The sequence below is a fragment of the Penicillium cataractarum genome (genome assembly GCF_028827025.1).
Source record: "Penicillium cataractarum strain IBT 29864 chromosome Unknown utg000008l, whole genome shotgun sequence".
NCBI lineage: Eukaryota > Fungi > Ascomycota > Eurotiomycetes > Eurotiales > Aspergillaceae > Penicillium > Penicillium cataractarum.
This window is the reverse complement of record NW_026622744.1, coordinates 3,623,831-3,641,499: the sequence shown is the minus strand read 5'-3', so window position 1 is coordinate 3,641,499 and position 17,669 is coordinate 3,623,831. Positions and strand designations below refer to the sequence as shown.

Sequence of the window (17,669 nt, the reverse complement as noted above, 5' to 3'; positions counted from 1 at the left end):
TCGGTTCATGAATGTTCGACGGCATTGATTTGTACCTTTTGTATATGCATGGCGTGATGCGGTGTGTTTATGATTGTATTGCGAGAATGATAATCATCGCAGAATGATGGCGAAATTATTGCGTTTAGCACCCGGGTTGAGCATCTCCTTTTTGAAACTTCGAGGTGATGATTCCCCCGTATAATTCCATAGTTGATAAATCAACTTGTTACTCCGCTTGGTTTGTACCAGATGGAATCCCAGACTGGATAGAATGTCGAGTAGTCTGTCCTCCGTCACGTAGCGTGAGTTATCCACGCATGCCACAGGCAAGACGAAAAAGAGGGTCGGGACAAAAGAGATGGAACATTGAGTCGTCAAGAATTCGACGCAGCGCTTAAGCATATCGCCCCGGCCAGTCGCATCCGGCACGTAATTCAGAACCAATGATAGACTGATAATATTAAAGCGCTCTGCATCCGAAGCTGGCAACGGCCGCTCCATAAAATCCTGCTGGAGAATACCCGGTTCCTGAGAATTCAGATCGATCCGACTAACATCCAACGACGGCGTCCTCGAACAAGCATTTTTCGTGCTCAATGCACCAACCTCGAGAACGCGCAATTTAGGTAAATCCGGTTTCCATTGATCCAGCTGAGGCTTGATCCAGTCGATGAGGAGTTTGCTGGAATCACCGCCTCGGTCCATGGATTGACCGAGCTTGCTGGCGATTTGATAGCTGTCGAGTCCGCCATTGGCTTGGATTTGAGCATCGATGCTGCTCACTTTGGCTGCATCGCCGGCCTTTTCAGCTTGAGCTCTGGCTTTGAGGAGTTGATGGTGAGATCGGATGAGATTGCGGGTTGCTTTGGCGGACAATGCAGCCTGTTTGGGTTTGACGGTTGGTGGTCGGCCTTTGGAGAGTAGGCTTGGCCTTTTAGATCGACTTTTGGGAGCCATTTGAATGGGGAGTAGTGTTGCAAGAGATGATTAAGGATGAAGTTCAAGAGGCATTATGGAGAAGAATGGTTGAATCTATAGTTGCGGGTCAGAGAATAATTTCCCCCATACCAGTAATGATTGGAGTATCGAAGTTCTTCATATTCTCCATCGCGAAACAAACCGACTTTCAAGAAAAAAAGCGGCCGATCGGCAGCGGTGGAGCCCCGCTGACTCAGCACTGCGAATGACTAAGCCTGGCCACCGCCCGAGATCACCTGACCCACACAGTGGTAGGGTTTTCGCTTAGCGAAGCCACTCCAAATTGTTCGAACTTCGACACTGCGACGACAATCACCACGACAGCGGACGACAGCCATGGCCCCTACCACCAAGCAAGGTACGTTCGAATGACCTCGCCTACTTGCATTCGACCACCCTGTGAATTCTGTGCGATCGAGAATTTGTGTTCCGGAGAAAGAGATGGACAAATCTTGTGCTTTCAAAAAAAACCCACCTCGTGGACGACACTGCGCAATAAGAGGTGGGAATTATTTATGGGAATTGCGGAAGACAATGATATATCGACTATACTCGACAACTTTGGCATTTGTTTCTGAACACTCCGGACCCATTTTCTCGACTGCACCGATTTACAATTTTCACAAACTTGATCACAATTTCGATATTTCAAGACATACCGAGAAACTGACCGGGTTTTTTTTCTTCTTCTACAGGCAATGCCTCCCGGGCTAACGCTGCCGCCAAGGCAGTCGTTAAGGGCTCTTCCGTACGTTCTCACACTTCCTCGATCTGATCATATCAGTCCATTTCCGATGTTGTGATATGGCTGTGATCAAATTTTCGACATACACTTCTCCACGAGACATCACTAACATGATCTTTTTGCGAATCTCTAGCTCCACAAGGCCCGCAAGGTCCGCACCTCGACCACCTTCCACCGCCCCAAGACCCTGCAGCTCTCGCGGTCCCCCAAGTACCCCCGTGTCTCGGTCCCCCGTGACCCCCGCATGGATGCTCACAACATCATCCTGTACCCCCTCAACACCGAGAGCGCCATGAAGAAGATCGAGGAGAACAACACCCTCGTCTTCATCGTCGATGTCAAGGCCAACAAGCGCCAGATCAAGCAGGCTCTTAAGAAGCTGTACGACGTTGACACCGTCAAGGTCAACACCCTCGTCCGGTATGGTTTCCCTCTACACAGCGAATAGGACATGATATGCGATATTTGTCTTGATCTGATCTACGAGAATTTTGTTGCTAACTCATTTTCTACAGCCCCGACGGCTCCAAGAAGGCTTTCGCCCGTCTCACGCCCGACGTCGATGCTCTGGACATTGCCGCCACCAAGCTGGCCATCGTCTAAAAGGGGAATAGGAAATTGATTTCTTTGGGTTTAGGCGAACTTTGTTTTCCACCGTGGTGATTCTCAATACCAGCCAGTTCCTTGGCTGTTATGTGCAGCAACGAGGGCTGAATGATACAAAAAAAGAAACATTTTCTTGACACGATTTAAACACTTGTTCCTTTTGTTTACGAGTTTGAGTATGAGATTGGTAGCAGTGAACTGCTGTTTCCTGTGTAGGCATTGAAGTAGGAATGACGTTGCAAATACTTGGTGCTATCTGTATCGTCTGAAGGTCACGTATATGGTGGAGTGCCTTTTCGATTGGAGAGTTACCATGTCTAGCCCGACTATAAGCATAATAGATCAGACATGTCGAGTGATCTTATCTGAACTTGATTCCATCTAAATTCAATCCCGAAGTCTCCAAGCACAAGACAATGGACAATGTCAAAGAACAAAAGTTATACACAAAGGATTCATTCACTTTGATTCTAGTATACAAGCGACTCATACATTCCCACCCCAACACCAGAGAAGAGATATCAACTTCTATAAACCCACCCAAACAGCCATGTGCAACCACAGTCTAGAAACAATTGTTGAACCATATCACAAGTCCAAATCCTCCCACCAACTGTTCTGCTGTCCGCAATGCAAAGTCATATCTTTCCGAAATGCGAGTCGTATTATTTTAACAAAGCCCCAGATCCAGACTACACTGGTATAGTCCAGACAGGACACAATCATGCCCAGCTCATGCCCAGCTCATATCCTTGAAAATAGGAGATATGAAGGAAGACATTTACTGGCCACGCATACTCCCCAACTTCTGCAGAATCAACATCTGCGAATCCATCCACCGATCAACACAGTTCGCAGCGCAGGACTCCTCGCTTCGGTCCAGGGTTCCGGATGTAAAGGTCTTGCCGGCCATGCACTTCTTGAAGCAGGTCTCGTTGAGGGAGTGGACGGCTGTAACGAGGGTGTAATTAGCAAGCGATTCCTCTCCCGGCTTGATATAACGAAGCAGCGGCGTCATTCTCTTTAGAACGGGGGTATGTATCCATGCTATCCGGGTGTAGTTCGTCCACTTACTCTGCTGGATGGTAGCCTTCTGCTGCTCGTTGGCCAGTTGCTGCTGGAGGTCAGCCTTGTCGGCATCGGTGAGCTTGGAGAGATCGAGGGAGGGGTCCATTGTAGCGGGTGGATGTGGAATGCGAAATGAAAATAGAGAAAGGAATAGGTATAGCGGGAGGTGGTCAAAGATAATAAATTCGAGGGATTGATAGTCCAGCTCTTTCGATCTCGGAAAGTTGCCCTGCGCACCGCAAAATCGAAGGCGGTCAGAACCGGCACAAAAATGACGCTTGCGCCCAAAGATTCCACCTCTTCTATCTTTCATCCGGGGAAACAGCTTACAGCTTACCTTAAGCACGTTACTTTCGTTTTGGAATAGACCTGCTCTATTCTCTCTTTTTTCTGCTTTTGATCTATCTATTTGGCTTCGCTCTTGTCTACGTTCTCGCAACTCACACACTCGCCACTATGCCTCCCATCCGCACTGCCCGCAATCGCAAACCCCCACCAGCGGGCTTCGATGACATAGAAGATACCCTGCTGGAATTCAGTAATAAGATGAAGGATGCTGAGAATGCGTCTCACGAGGGAAAGAAGAAGCACGAGGTTCTTTGGCCGATTTTCCAGATTAGCCACCAGCGTACGTCTTCCTGGTTTCCTGCGCAAGCGCGAAGGGACGAGACTATCGTTCTATCTATCCTTGGTTCAAGTTTGATGTTGATATGGATGCTAACCTTTTTTTTGTTGTGGTTACAGGCTCACGATACATTTACGACCTCTACTACGAAAAAGAAGCTATCTCAAAGCAACTCTACGACTGGCTATTGAAGAACAACTACGCCGACGCAAACCTAATCGCCAAGTGGAAGAAACAGGGTTACGAGAAGGTAAGCACAACCCTGGAACTTCTCTCTTCTCTTCTTTTTCTCTCCTCTCGTCTTTCATATCATAAGTTCCATCTAACTAACTCCCCCTCCTCAATCTAGCTCTGCTGTCTCCGCTGCGTCCAAACCAAAGAAACAAACTTCAACTCCACCTGTATCTGCCGCGTACCAAAGGCCCAGCTGAAAGAAGAACAGACAATTCAGTGCGTTAGCTGTGGTTGCCATGGTTGTGCGAGCAGCGATTAAGAAGCGCGAATAATCGATTCGACTCGAGACTACTTCGAGGGTTGGTGATCTGCATGGAGCTTGATATGGTTGCGGGCACTGGTTGAAAATGGTTTGGTTTGGGAGGCGTTTATGGGTCTTGCATGTCGTTTTCTTTCTTGTGTGTTCATTTTTACTTGTCGATGATATTTGACATTTTCTGTTTATTATGCGTTTCGGTTCAGTTGCATCGACTCGGTCAATCAGATACCCTTGAACATCAGAGATCAAACCTTCCAAGTAAGCCCAGAGAAACTACTCAGTGCAATAGAATCAAACTCTGTAGGAACGAGGATGCTCTACAAGAAAAAGTATTCAGACAAGTAATAAATTTCAAATTGCTAAACTAATCAATAGCGCCTCCGATGTATCCAGTCCAGCCCTAGTAGCTCCTTGATAGCATGTAAAACGAGTAACAGCCGATGAAACAAACAAAGAATAAATCCCAACCCCAATATCCCGAATCATGAAACATCGCTTGCTCATGTACATCTTGGCGTCGTCATTAATGTCGTAGTCAGGCCCATCTCGGGGCACAGTGGAATAAACAAAAAAACAAAAACAGGACAAGTCAGAACTGGCGCGTCTCGGCACAGCCTTCAAGAAACTCCCAGAAAAGGAAAAACCAACCACAGGCTATCGAAGCCTGGCGGTCGTCCTGAGGTCCATCTCAAAACTCCTTCAACCCAGAACGCAAACAAAGAGGGAATGACAGAAACAGGTAAGCCCACAAAGCATGACAGTATAGTAGGAGGGTCACAATAATGTCAGTGCATAGACACAAGGGTTATCCCAACCAGGACAGGGACGTATTAAACATCATAAACAGCTCAAACACCAATTTTGTCAAATCAAAACACAGACGACATGAGGGGGAATCAAACCGGGCTTCAGTTCCTGCCCGAGAGCGAGAAAAAAAAAAAAAAAAAGGTGGGAGAAATCAGACAATGACGGCGAGAGAACATAAAAACAATAGGGTCTTTAGAACATGGTAGAGTTGCTGCGGTTGCTCAAATGAGGCCGCGAATGAAGCGACTTGGGCTTCAAAAAGTCATCTTTGTTGGAACCACCAATCTTCTGGAATCCTTGCAACAGATCAACACCGTCTACCTCGGTGGGGCTGTCACTGGTTTCATCAAAGAGGTGGAAAGAGAAAAAGTCATCCTGGCTGGTATCACCAAGACGAGCTCCGTCCGCCACCTTAGACGGAGACTCGGGGAAGATGGACGACTTAGAGCGGGTGAGTGACGGCATGCTCAGTCGAGTGTTGATAGACGAGCTGCTAATGTCGAGGAGTGCATGGCTTCCAGAATCAATGCGTGCGCGCTTCACCGAGCGCTTCTCGGGAGAACCGAATGCAGCGGATGAGATGCACGCGTCTGCGCTTGCATCGGCAAAGACATCAAAGGTAGTGTGGAAGTGATCGGCCGGGGTCAAGGTCTCCTCATGGAGATTGAAGGCAGGACTCCACGGCAGTTCATCATCAGCGATACCCAAGTGCTTGATAGGCGAGTTGACCATTTGTTGAATCTTGCGACGGTGGTTGCGGAGGTTGGTATTAGGTGACACCGATGGCGGAGGCTTGGCTGGCTTCTTGAACTTGATAATAGGTGTCAAGGGTGGCGGAAGCATGCTCACATACTCGCCTCTAAGAGGGGAAGAGCCAACCAAAGTTCGGCTATCCTTCCGGGAAGCAGGCTGGCCAGGACTGATATCGTGGGAAGAGCTGCGAATGCGCGCAATCTCTTCCTCGGCACGGCCGCGCTTGATGCGTGGGGGCTCAATGTCCAGATCAGAGGTCAGGATGTGACTCGCCTTGTTAGGCCGCAGAGCGGAAGACTCCAAAGACGAGAAGTAACCACTGTCATTCATCGAAATGGACTTGCGCTTCCGTGGGCGCTGAGCTGGAGTAGGGCCGGCCTGGTGAGTTGGGGTAGGAGGAGTGCCTGGGCGAGAGAATCGAGGAGGGGCAATAGGAGGAGAGGATCGGATGGTCTGCAGTGGCGAAGAGCGAACCGGCGCGGCGCGTTGCACCACGGGATGGGGAACTTCATCGTCATCTTGCAATGCCGGGTCAGATGCTGGAAGAGTCGCGTCCGAGGATAGATCTTCATTTCGAGCCGGGACCTTGGGTGGGGGAGGCTGTCGCGTAGGCGGAGGTGGCACCATCCAGGTTGTGGTGGTCGCGGTTTGCGGTTGTGGAACGATTTCTCTCTGCGGAACGGCAGGGAGTGGAAGACTCGACATAGTGGCGCGTCGCACTTGCTTGTCCTTGAGGAATTGTGCCTCCATACCAGGCTCGATAGCCCAATAGTTACCCTTGCCAGGGTCATCCTTGGGCCGCTCTTGCTTGATGAAGGCTTTGTTGAGACTGAGGTTGTGTCGAATACTGTTCTGCCAGCCCGTGTCGCTGTTCTTGTAGTACGAGAACGTGTCTGAAATCCACTTGTAGATCTGAGCCAGTGTCAATCGTCGGTTGGGTGCGCGCAAGATGGACATGCCGATCAGAGTCGCGTAACTGTATGGCGGCTTGGTGCCGTCATCCTCGATCGTCGGCATTTGGTGTGGCTCGGGTAGTTGTTGAATAGGCGCGTCTTCGCACTTTTGCTTCTTGACAGGGCGCTCCTTCAGTGGAGCGGCTTCCATGAGGGTGCGCTTCATGGGGACCTTGGATTCATAAGACGGTTCCGGGAAATCGGCAAAGCTGCCATTAGCCGAGTCCTCGAGTGGGTAGTTCTCCTTGGGGGCCTCCGGGTTGACGCTAGAAAAGGTGGTGAAGAGAGCCGACTGCGGTGGCATCGGCATGGAGGACTGGGTGTAGATAGGGAAGGGCGGCTTCTTGGTAGGGGAGTCGGTGGTAAACATGGGAGGGTTTGGGGCGGTGATAGGAACGAAACCGAGTTTTCGCCCGGGATGTGAGCCCTGGGTGGACAATCCTTTGGTCGGTGATGGCCTGTGCGTGCCAGCAAGTGGAAGCAATGGGTTCTCAGTAATAGGCTGGAGTGGTAGCGGTGAGGGGTGAAGATGGGGCTGTGATTTGATCGAGGCTTGGGCTGAAGGAACCAATGCCGAGGGATAATTGTGCGCGCCGAGCGCAGGACGCGTCGATCCCATAGTCTAGATAGTCGGGAACGAGGCTAGGACGTCACCAGTCACCAAGAGGGACCATATGACGCGTCGATAAACAGTGTGGAGGGCGCGACAGCAACAGTGACAACACTGACAGCGGGGGACAACACAGCCGACGGGCAGTCTCGCCCAACGGGAAAAAGGCGAGACGAGGGAGGAGTGCAAGAGAATTCGAGTTGAACCAATGGTAGGCTACAAGAGAGAAAGGTCAAGTCAGGTAGCCTCAGGCTGTCATGCAGTGAGACTAGTTGTGATTGCAAGCGTTGGGCCACCAGGCGCTAACAATCGACACGTCCAATCTTGGAAGGCGAATCAGCGGATGATGGAGTCTCGCGAAGTGGGAATCACCACGAGAGGGTTCTGCTGTGAAGAAGGGTAGAAACCTCCGATGATCTGTCAACTGGCGATAATAGTGATCAGGATGATTAAGGGGGAAGACGAAGTGTCGAGGAGCGAGTTAGGTTGGAGAAAAGAAGTGGTGATGAGAGAGATGATGATGATGAGATGGAGAGTTGGTCGGGGAAAGGCAGCAGCGGGAGGGGGGTTTGAAAGAGGGAGAAGAGATCCTGGAAGTCGCGTCCTTTTGTCTCCCTTGAACAGGCCCTTTCCTTCGACCAAGTAGCGTGCAAGGGAAGACCAAGTGTAAGTGGGATCGGGACCTTTTCGAGGTGGGGGGTGGTGGAGGAGGAGGAGAGATAGTAGAAGGTGAGGGTGTCGAGAGAATACTGTACTGCCCAGTTGGACGATCCGTCAGGTATGGTATGGACGCGGTCGCGTCACGCGTCGTAGTATGGACAAGTGGATCTTCAGTACGGTAACCATGTGACAATACGAGTGTTCGGAGGGCGTACGAAGGGATTGGGGCTCCTTGCTCGCAGGCATTTCACAAGGCGCCGATCGAGAGCTAAACGGGAAGCTAGTGAGTGGCCCTTGGGTGTCTGGAGTTATGTGGCTCCCTCTGCTGGCCCTGCAGAAAAAAAGGGCTCCACTGTGATCAGAGCTGGACAAGAGATCCTACAGACTACAGAGGTACTATACAACTACTGTAGTCATATAGTATTCATTATGAGCTCCGATACGATGGGTCTATTCGATATAACTGCCAATAGTCTGTACTTTATATCCCCTGCTACACTACACCCTACATACACTTCCTAGTTCCTCCCACTCAAAAGTCTAGACTCACCCTCCCTCTCTCCCCATAATCCACCCATAGAGTATTCCCCAGCCCAACCATCCCATACTCCCACCCATAATCCATCCTCCACCCGTCATATTCCGGCTTCTATTCTTAACAGGCTCTCAATCCCGGCCACTCCATTGGGACCCCGTCCACTGGAATGCGCATGTAACTCTGAGACAGCGGTTGCGTCGGATCCATCCCTTGCTCTAGCCAACCTATGGGACTGGGCCCCGTCAACGCCCTGGCTGTTGAGGCTTGGCTTGGCCGTGAAGTCTATATGGCTCTGCGAGGAAGAAGCCAATTACTGGTCCAATAATACACGGACCTACTGGAGATCGCTCGAGGGGTAAATCGGGTGATCCGCATGTGCGTAAGCTCCGTGCCTGCAGCGATGATGATATCTTAAATCACATCCCACATGCAAGTGTAACTATTTTATAACTAGACTGCAGTATACTGTAGCACACGATAGTCTAGGTTATAGTAGTGAATATATTCAAACTGGCAAGAAATTGCCCTTGCTTTCTTCTTTTGGAGGATCATGTGAATTCATGTACAACGTACGGTGTAGATGCCCCTCTCAAACTTCATCCCTCAATCATGAAGGGAACGCATCTCTCGATCTATACTCTAATTAAAGGAAACTCAAAGGGGTCGGACATGGCATATAGAAATGAGAAAACGCCAGGCCCATGCAGAAAAAGAAAATCAACGACAGGACATAAATGCTTAAGCGCCCCCGAGTCCCTCGATGAAGAGCACCCGGGATAAATGCACACCAACTTTTCTCTATCACGAAAGCATTCCATCAAAAGCTGGGAAAAGCAAAACTGGGAAACATAGGGGAAAAGAAAACAGGCCCAAGGGATATCTCAAACGACAATGTGGGTTGCTCAACGACTCCTAGGACCTCTAATCCAAGAAGGTGAACATGCTAGTATGGATGATGTTAAGAGCGCGGTCGGCATCACGCTCTTCAATGACGCAGGAGATGTTGATTTCACTGGCACCTGAAGGAGAGGAAGAAAACCCGTCAGTTAGCTTTTCTTTCCTTTTGTCGAATGATTCGTACTTGTACATGGGAAGGGGGGAGGAGTGGAGGGGTTGGGAAGTTGGGATCGGCAACGAATGTCTTACCTTGTGAAATCATCTCAATGTTCACATTGTTCTCCCCCAGGGTAGTGAACATACGCCCGGCAACACCGATCATATTCTTCATCTGCTTGCCGACCAAGCTGAGAATGGCCATTTCAGGAATGATGTCTACCGTTCCGTACTTGGCCAAGTCATTCAGCGCTCCCTTCAGGTCATCATCGATGACCTGGTAGTCATCCCGGCCATTGCCATTGAGCAAAGGCATCTCCGAGTGAAGGGCCATCGACACGTGGACCTCACTGGTCGAGATCAGATCAATGGACAGACGCCACTTGTCCAGCACGGAGAAAATGCCCGCAAAGAAGCCGTGGGACAATGACCGCTTGTTCGAGTGTACGTTGATCACCAGGATCTTGTGTTTGATGGTCACGGCAGTCGGCCGCTTCGGCTTTTGCATGAAGCTCGGGCTCCGCGTGCGGAAGAGGCGGGGGTCGTGGCCGGGTGTGGTGCGCTCCAACTCGGCGGTGGAATCGGGGAAAATAACGGTGCCGCGGTTCTTGGGGTTCATCACGTTCTTGATGCGGATAGGGATCTTGGCGCGAATCACCTGCTCCATGGTGAAAGGGTGAATCACCTCGGATCCATAAAAGGTCAATTCGGCCGCTTCGGCGGGGGTGATAGCAGGAAGGAGTCGGGCCGTGGGGACCTTGCGTGGATCAGCCGTAAAGATACCGTCGACTTCCTTCCAGACCTGGAGTTCCTTGGCATGAGTTCCAACGGCGACGAGGGCAGCACAGAGATCGGTATAACCACGGCCGACCTGATCCAGCAGACCACCGGGGATGGTACCGAAGTAACCTGTGATCACAGGCACTCGGTGCCCGCAACCTGCGACCAGCTTGCCCAGAGCCGCTGCCAGGGAGTTGTAAAAGTCCTGATCGAGTCCGTGGGCGCCGATGGGGAAATCGATCACGTCGGCGAGATCAATGTATTGTGAGTCAACTCCACGATCTTGCAAGAACGCGGCCATGAGGCGGCAGCTAAGCTTCTCACCGGCGCTCATCACCTTGTCCACGCAACGAGCACTGATCTCCCCGAGGGTCTGGGCGGCCTCGAGGACCTTTAGCACTCGTTCGCATTCTTCACTAATATCGGCAACCACTTGGTCCCTTAGCTCCACTGATTGGATCTGTTCTTGGGCCACTTCGACATGCTCCAGCCGTACGGCCTCGACGAAGGTCTTATATTGTTGGGAGTGGGAGTTCTCTGCATCCCGGGCTGCCCGCAGTAACCTATATTCGCATGGAGTTAGGACGTGATCGGAGTTTGTCATTCGTATTGCACAACTTTCGAAGTCGAGAGAGCTTGTGGCAGGTGTTGTCGAGTATTCAAATGACTCACCGGTTGGTAGTGCCCTCTGCCTTTGTAGAACTGCTTCTTGCTGAGCATACAACAGCAACTCTGTTGTCAGCGAGGCTAGGTCTGTAACATATTGTAGTCGATGGTCAGCGTCTTGTGATTTTTGGATCAATTGAACCGATCGTCGAACGGGGGCGGGTGGAGGGGTAAACGTACTGGACCACCTGCTCGATAATGTTTAAAGCAAACTTGCCAACACTGGTGCCGCCAAACTTTTGTACGACCCAATTGCTATGCATGGCACCAAAGGCCGGACGGTCTGCTTCGAAGGAAGTCATGGCCAGAATTTCCAAGAACCGAGGACCAAGAACGAAGATAGATGGAAAATCACAACATGTAAAGAGAGAATTGGGGGAGGGGAAAGCGAAAGCGGAGGAGTGGGCCGGCTGCGGCGTTGCTCGTTTTTTTTTTTCTTTTGCGGTGACTCAACGGACTTTCCATTGACTTTTTTTTTTCGTCTCCGATTCTGCCGGCGAGTCCAGGCACGCGATGTCGGAGGAACCCCGCCAATGAATGACCGCCCAAGGGTCAGGACCAATGATAATCACCAATTACAATCACGCCATCGCCTGCCCCGCGATAACACCTGGGATAAAATGACGCACTGTTATTTCAAGGCTATGCTATTACACTACTACTGTAAGTAGATATGTTGTCACTTTACAGGTTATTTAGATTTCTCATACACTCTCCATAAATCAACCTATGTTCTTGAATCATAATCAGGGGTTTTGTTCATGACTAAGCCTCGGATCGGGGCAAATCTCTTTTCCTGTTGATCGCCACCCGGAAATGCCAAAAATGTATTCCAACTGTAGTAAATTTAGCTTTTCTTGGCGTGCCTTGTCTGCAAACAACCTTATCCATGTACAATTATTATATCCATCAAACAATATTAGTATCAAAAATCAATGATTCAATATTATTGAAAATTCAACACATCTATCATACTAAAGAAGTATTAAAGACTTTCAATAATATTCTCGTAAATTCTTGGAATCTTCAAAAAGCCGAAGAGTCGCCGAGGATTGGTGTGGTCAGTGCTCACAGTCAACACGGCCATACTTGCTAGCATAGCGATGGATATCATCCATCGAGCTACCTACAATAAACTATCTTCACTTCATTAGGTTTTAGTTGGTGATCGCGATTATAATAAATATATTTTAATACTCTATATAAATAAAGACAGCATCATCTAAGTAGTCATAGAAACTAGATCAAACAATGAGGCCTGTGTACTGTCACAATCTTAATATGTAGTAGCCAATATGTAGTAGCTATTGCTAGAGTACTAGGGATCGGCATATTAGTATATTAACTGTAGGAGTGATTGTCTAATACGCCCAACCGCAACCAACGTCTGGTGGCTTAGGCTCACGGCAGAGGCGTATCAACTTTTATCCAGAACAGCCAGGAAATATCAAGAATTGCAAGATCATATAATATCTGCCTTTTTCACACTTTCAGTCTTTGCAGGCCTGGCAGTAGCCCGTTGAAGCTCAATGGCCTGCTAGATTTGGAAGGGCAAACCTTGCCATAAACATGATGACCCTGGGGTTTCTTTGAGTTGCAGGCTGGAGGTAGATCCTACAGTATCTCAAATTGTACGGTAATAGGAAATTATCCCGCTTAATAAGACTCACCCCAGTTCCACTGAATGTTGTTGGATCATGCAGAGTTGGCCCGATATATATTTCCACCTGGATCACGTACTACACGTACGCAGTGCGACCGGGATGAAGATCTAAAGCCTATAAAGAGGAAAGCCCAAGATAAAAACACGCGAGGTAATCCCCATTAAATGGTGTATACAAACGATATCCGGTGGCTATGCCCGTGTACTTGATTGACTCATACTATGACGGGGCGGACGACTCAGCGACAGGGCCATATTTTGTTCCAAGTGGGTCTCATCCACAACTACCGCATTTCAGGCACCGCCCATCAAAAATCTGGAGATTTAAATATAGCCACTCCTCCAGATACATTGATCAGGATTACTCCAGGCTTCTTGTTGAGGTAATCAGCTGCGATTTCTTGGCATATCCATCGCCCTGCAAGTTCCCGACGTGGCTCTAGTGTTCTTGTCTTCAGCTGATCCCGCGCCTGACAACCATTCCAGCAAAACTGCCTCCCACGATAAAAGCGCAACTCAGAAATCATGGACAGCTCCAATCTCCTAACATGTCCATTCTGCCCCTTCTCAGATGCGGATGCCAGTTTCCTGGAGATGCACATTGATCACTGTCACCCAGAGAATGGGGCCCCGCAGACTTTCACGCCCGATCTGTATGGGCTAAAGGACACGCGATCTCCGTCACCGCTGCCGACAGATGACGACTCAACGGAGAAATATGTTGACTGTCCACATGGGTGTGGTGAGACTGTGACTGCAGCCGAGCTGTCAACGCACCTGGATCTCCATGTCGCGGAGGGTATTGCTTTCGACGACAGCGGGGTGGACTCGCCCCATTTCAATGCAGACTCCACAGGCCTCGATGATGAATACGACTCGCCACTTGATCGGGAAGACAAGCTTGATTTTCAAGGTGCTCTTTCAGGCGGCAAACGAGGCCAAGATCGTGACTGGGCACGCATGAATAATAGTACCAAACTAACTCGAGCAAAGAGCCCACCTCGGGCTCGTGGAACGGATGGCGCAATGCGACTTGGGGTATGCTACACTGCCATTTACCAGTAATCCAGGATATGTGCTAACTCCCCGACTAGCGTGCGGAACTGGGGCCCCATGCCCATGAAAAGAAGATGCCCTCATGGCTGAAGCACATGCTGGAAAAGGGTGGCCGAACCTCAAAGCAGACACATCTCACCACCGACGGGAAACTAGCCAGGCAGACAACAGTAGAGAACGAGACTGACAAACTCATCCCGGTTATTGCGAAGCTATGCGAACAAGACAAGACCGTCCAACGGGCTTTCCTTTGCAACCCCAAGGTTCGTCACATTTGCAAACTCTCCCGTGAAGGTGGATTCTGTGGGTATCGAAATATTCAGATGCTTGTGTCGTATATTACGAAGACGCAAAGTCTGGGACACACGTATTTCCCACATAGTGTACCCTCGATTCTGGATATCCAGGATTTGATCGAACAGGCTTGGGATATGGGATTCAACAGCACGGGTCGAACCGAGACGGGCGGTATCAAAGGGACACGGAAATTTATTGGAACACCCGAAGTCAGTTATGATAGGCCCATGATGGATTTTCGTCTGCTAATACTAATGTATCACAGGCACAAGCTCTGTTCCAAAGTCTTGGAATTCCGTAAGTGCTGCAATGGTCAGCTTGAAACCTATGAAACTAACATGATACAGCTGCGATGCTAGCAGTCTGGCTGCGAGCGAAGGAACTCCGGCACATGATAAACTCTACATGGAGGTAGCGAGCTACTTCCGATCCGTATGCTCTCTAGACGACGAGACAAAGAAAGTCTTCCAGACCGACCTCCCGCCTATCTATTTCCAACATCAAGGTACATTCGATCTCCTCGCCGAAGTGTCTTTTATGACCCATGTCTAATCGGAGTAGGCCACTCAATGACTATCGTGGGATTCGAGATCCGCGACGATAGCACCGCAAATCTACTTGTGTTTGATCCCATGTTCAAGACATCACCGGCGATGCAGCGTCTGATTGGCACATCCGCGAAGTGTGACAACCCGGTTCGTCTACTCAAGGCGTATCGGAGGGGAACCAAGTATTTGCAGAAGTATAAGCTATTTGAGCTTCTCAAGTGAGTAGATCAGATCAACTAAGGATCTCTGAATGATTTACTGACTTTGCGCAGATTAACCGGCTCGCCCGATACGACCTCGACGTGATAGCATAGCGTATTCCAGAGTATCTTTATGAAATACATAATACCTGAGCATGATATAATTAAAATTGCATCATTACTCAAGCATTCCCCATTTCTTGAAAACATACTCGCACATCCAAGATCATAGTATATAGAGTAAAGTATATCACCCGATAAGAGATAAGCGGAACCAACATTAATCCGAGATAATTTCATCCGGGGAACAAGCACTCTCTCACAATCAACCACCCCGCCAACAACAATTTCCTTTTTTTTCAAATTGCCCTTTTATAACAGGCCAAATACCTTACACAGCATGCGCTCCTCCCCAAACGTGATTATCACCGGCACCCCCGGCGTCGGCAAGACCGTACACTGCGAACAACTCGCCCAAGACACCGGACTCAAGCACTTGTCCGTCAATCAGATCGCCAAGGAGCGCGATTGCTTCGAAGAGTTTGACGAGGAGCGGAAGAGTTGGGTTGTTGACGAGGATAAGGTATGTCGCTCGTTATGCTTTCTTTATAGCTATGAAGGAGTTGCTGCGATGCGCTGTGTTCTTTCTTTTCCCCCTCATCTTTTTTTTTCTTGGTGGGGGGGGGGCGGGGTGTTACTATCGCTATCGCTGTCGCATTGTCGCGTCTTATGCTAATTAGTCCTCTTCGTCTAGCTACTCGATGCTATTGAAGATGAAGTGCTTCAAGGAGGATACCTGATTGATTGGCATGCTTGCGACCTCTTCCCCAAATCCTGGATTGATCTGGTCGTGGTTATTCGATGCCCAGAGACATCTATTCTGTACGACCGGTTGAGCTCAAGGTAAGTCGTTCTTTACACCTTCAATCAATCTATATACAATTCTAACACCAAATGCGCCGTTCCAGAGGCTACCACGAAGAAAAGCTACAAGAAAACCTTGACGCCGAGATCTTCGGCGTCCTATCCGAAGAAGCCCGCGAAGCCTTCGACGAAGAGATCGTCGTAGAACTCAACAGCGAAAAGGACGGCGACGTTGACAGCAACTGCGCCCGGATCGCAGAGTGGCTCGAGAACTGGAAGAAGCAACATGCTGAGGACGCCGAGTGAAACATGGTGGAAACATGCGATTTTTCGAAAATCGTTCTCTTTATTTCTGTGTCTGCGAGGGGGTCTCTCGTTTCTATCCGTTGTCCGAGGCGACTAGGGCGAGGGCTCGCTCTATATATATACCCATACCCGGCGCCCCTTACTGCCGGCCTTCTGCCAACCACTGCTGGAACTTGACCAGCGCCTTGTACCGGTGGGAAATCCGGTTCTGGAACGAGACGGGGCCAAGGGGCGTTAGTGACTTGATTTCTTGGAATATTTCTGCATGCCGGTGCCGGTGCTGGTACTGGTATAATCATAGAGTGCTTAAAAGCGCTTACCTTTTCTTCCTTGTCCATCTCTGCGTATGTTTGGCCGTCGTACTCGAAGATAGGATCCCAGCCTGGACAAATACGTTAGTATAACATGAATTGAGCGTAACCTTGCTGCTCCTTCTGTTCTTCTAGACTTGGTAGATACGCACCAAAGTTCGTTGGGCCGCGAGGCCGCACAATAGTACCCTGTAGCATCCCATTAGATCCAAACCCCTCATATCAACCCAATACAACAGAAAACATACCGCAGTCCGACCCTGGAAAATAAGAGGCTCCTCGCCAGGACCCCGACAAAACGCAAAAGTGCACACTGCCTCCGCACTGCGATCATCGAAACCATCAAGCATCTTGTTCAGACCCTCATGGCCCAGAGATTCCATGAACGATTTGCTAAACCACCATCAGTCAATACGTCGTCACCACCAGGAGTTGCTTTTCTCGCCATGCTAGAAGATATACTTACATGTATGGCCCCGGAAGACCCTTAAGAGCGTTGAATTCAAGCGCAGTATCCTCTGTCAGCGCGGGGCCATTGATCTAAGCACCTTGTATTAGCCAAATATCTTTTTTCATAATGCCTCACTGGCATGATTATTCAATTATTAGGTCATATTAGATTGACTTACCGCTTCAGCAGCACGGCGTGCCTTTTCCTTAGCGATCTCTTCGATGGTGCCTTGGATCTCGGGGACGTCTACGGCCTGATTGTCGACCTCGATGACGCTGCCGAGGATGGCGCGCACCTCGGTGAGCTTGTTCTTGTTTCCTGTGATGAAGTTGATCTTTGTTAAGGTCATGATGGCGGATTGGGGTGTGGGTTGGCGGGGTGAAGTGGTTGGATGTAGTGGTGTAGAAGACTTTCGCTGGATGCTCCACCGATAAACCAGCACTAAACGATCTCCCCCGCGACACCGCTTAACCTGCCGAGTCGAAGTGGGTAGATTAACTACAGAGCATGCAGACTATAATTTACTAGATTATAAATAAAACATCAATACATCGGACAAAGACTCTTTCATTTAATTTCTAGACAAGAAATTGCTTCACTGTATCAAATCAAGGTCGTGGGGTGAAAAGATGTCACACTGATCGTAATCCGTAGCT

General features: G+C 49.4%; 9 protein-coding genes across 9 annotated transcripts; 4 read left to right on the top strand and 5 right to left on the bottom strand.

The window, feature by feature from the left end:
• Positions 1–93: 93 nt before the first annotated feature.
• On the bottom strand, positions 94–939 carry N7496_010398 (25S rRNA (adenine2142-N1)-methyltransferase; the record flags this gene model as incomplete). The annotated part of the gene is made up of 1 exon (XM_056703311.1): positions 94–939. One exon carries the CDS (start codon positions 937–939, stop codon positions 94–96), a length of 846 nt encoding a protein of 281 aa, XP_056552311.1.
• A 357-nt stretch (positions 940–1,296) lies between these two features.
• N7496_010397 (60S ribosomal protein uL23) lies at positions 1,297–2,308 on the top strand (the record flags this gene model as incomplete). The annotated part of the gene is made up of 4 exons (XM_056703310.1): positions 1,297–1,318; positions 1,656–1,708; positions 1,839–2,125; positions 2,221–2,308. The coding sequence occupies 4 exons, from the start codon at positions 1,297–1,299 to the stop codon at positions 2,306–2,308; spliced, it is 450 nt and encodes a 149-aa protein (XP_056552310.1).
• A 784-nt stretch (positions 2,309–3,092) lies between these two features.
• N7496_010396 (Tim10/DDP family zinc finger protein) lies at positions 3,093–3,485 on the bottom strand (the record flags this gene model as incomplete). The annotated part of the gene is made up of 2 exons (XM_056703309.1): positions 3,093–3,262; positions 3,386–3,485. The coding sequence occupies 2 exons, from the start codon at positions 3,483–3,485 to the stop codon at positions 3,093–3,095; spliced, it is 270 nt and encodes an 89-aa protein (XP_056552309.1).
• Positions 3,486–3,835: 350 nt separating this feature from the next.
• On the top strand, positions 3,836–4,497 carry N7496_010395 (BUD31 family protein; the record flags this gene model as incomplete). The annotated part of the gene is made up of 3 exons (XM_056703308.1): positions 3,836–4,007; positions 4,124–4,254; positions 4,354–4,497. 3 exons carry the CDS (start codon positions 3,836–3,838, stop codon positions 4,495–4,497), a joined length of 447 nt encoding a protein of 148 aa, XP_056552308.1.
• Positions 4,498–5,496: 999 nt separating this feature from the next.
• N7496_010394 (forkhead box transcription factor) lies at positions 5,497–7,629 on the bottom strand (the record flags this gene model as incomplete). The annotated part of the gene is made up of 1 exon (XM_056703307.1): positions 5,497–7,629. One exon carries the CDS (start codon positions 7,627–7,629, stop codon positions 5,497–5,499), a length of 2,133 nt encoding a protein of 710 aa, XP_056552307.1.
• A 2,085-nt stretch (positions 7,630–9,714) lies between these two features.
• On the bottom strand, positions 9,715–11,619 carry N7496_010393 (aspartate kinase; the record flags this gene model as incomplete). Its single annotated transcript, XM_056703306.1, has 4 exons — positions 9,715–9,837; positions 9,965–11,214; positions 11,324–11,404; positions 11,498–11,619. The coding sequence occupies 4 exons, from the start codon at positions 11,617–11,619 to the stop codon at positions 9,740–9,742; spliced, it is 1,551 nt and encodes a 516-aa protein (XP_056552306.1). The 3' UTR covers positions 9,715–9,739.
• Positions 11,620–13,505: 1,886 nt separating this feature from the next.
• On the top strand, positions 13,506–15,187 carry N7496_010392 (C78 family peptidase; the record flags this gene model as incomplete). The annotated part of the gene is made up of 6 exons (XM_056703305.1): positions 13,506–14,018; positions 14,075–14,542; positions 14,599–14,630; positions 14,681–14,838; positions 14,895–15,099; positions 15,154–15,187. The coding sequence occupies 6 exons, from the start codon at positions 13,506–13,508 to the stop codon at positions 15,185–15,187; spliced, it is 1,410 nt and encodes a 469-aa protein (XP_056552305.1).
• Positions 15,188–15,481: 294 nt separating this feature from the next.
• On the top strand, positions 15,482–16,251 carry N7496_010391 (nucleoside triphosphates FAP7; the record flags this gene model as incomplete). Its single annotated transcript, XM_056703304.1, has 3 exons — positions 15,482–15,664; positions 15,836–15,984; positions 16,050–16,251. 3 exons carry the CDS (start codon positions 15,482–15,484, stop codon positions 16,249–16,251), a joined length of 534 nt encoding a protein of 177 aa, XP_056552304.1.
• Positions 16,252–16,390: 139 nt separating this feature from the next.
• On the bottom strand, positions 16,391–17,362 carry N7496_010390 (non-canonical purine NTP pyrophosphatase; the record flags this gene model as incomplete). The annotated part of the gene is made up of 6 exons (XM_056703303.1): positions 16,391–16,459; positions 16,572–16,633; positions 16,715–16,751; positions 16,811–16,955; positions 17,029–17,102; positions 17,192–17,362. 6 exons carry the CDS (start codon positions 17,360–17,362, stop codon positions 16,391–16,393), a joined length of 558 nt encoding a protein of 185 aa, XP_056552303.1.
• Positions 17,363–17,669: the final 307 nt, after the last annotated feature.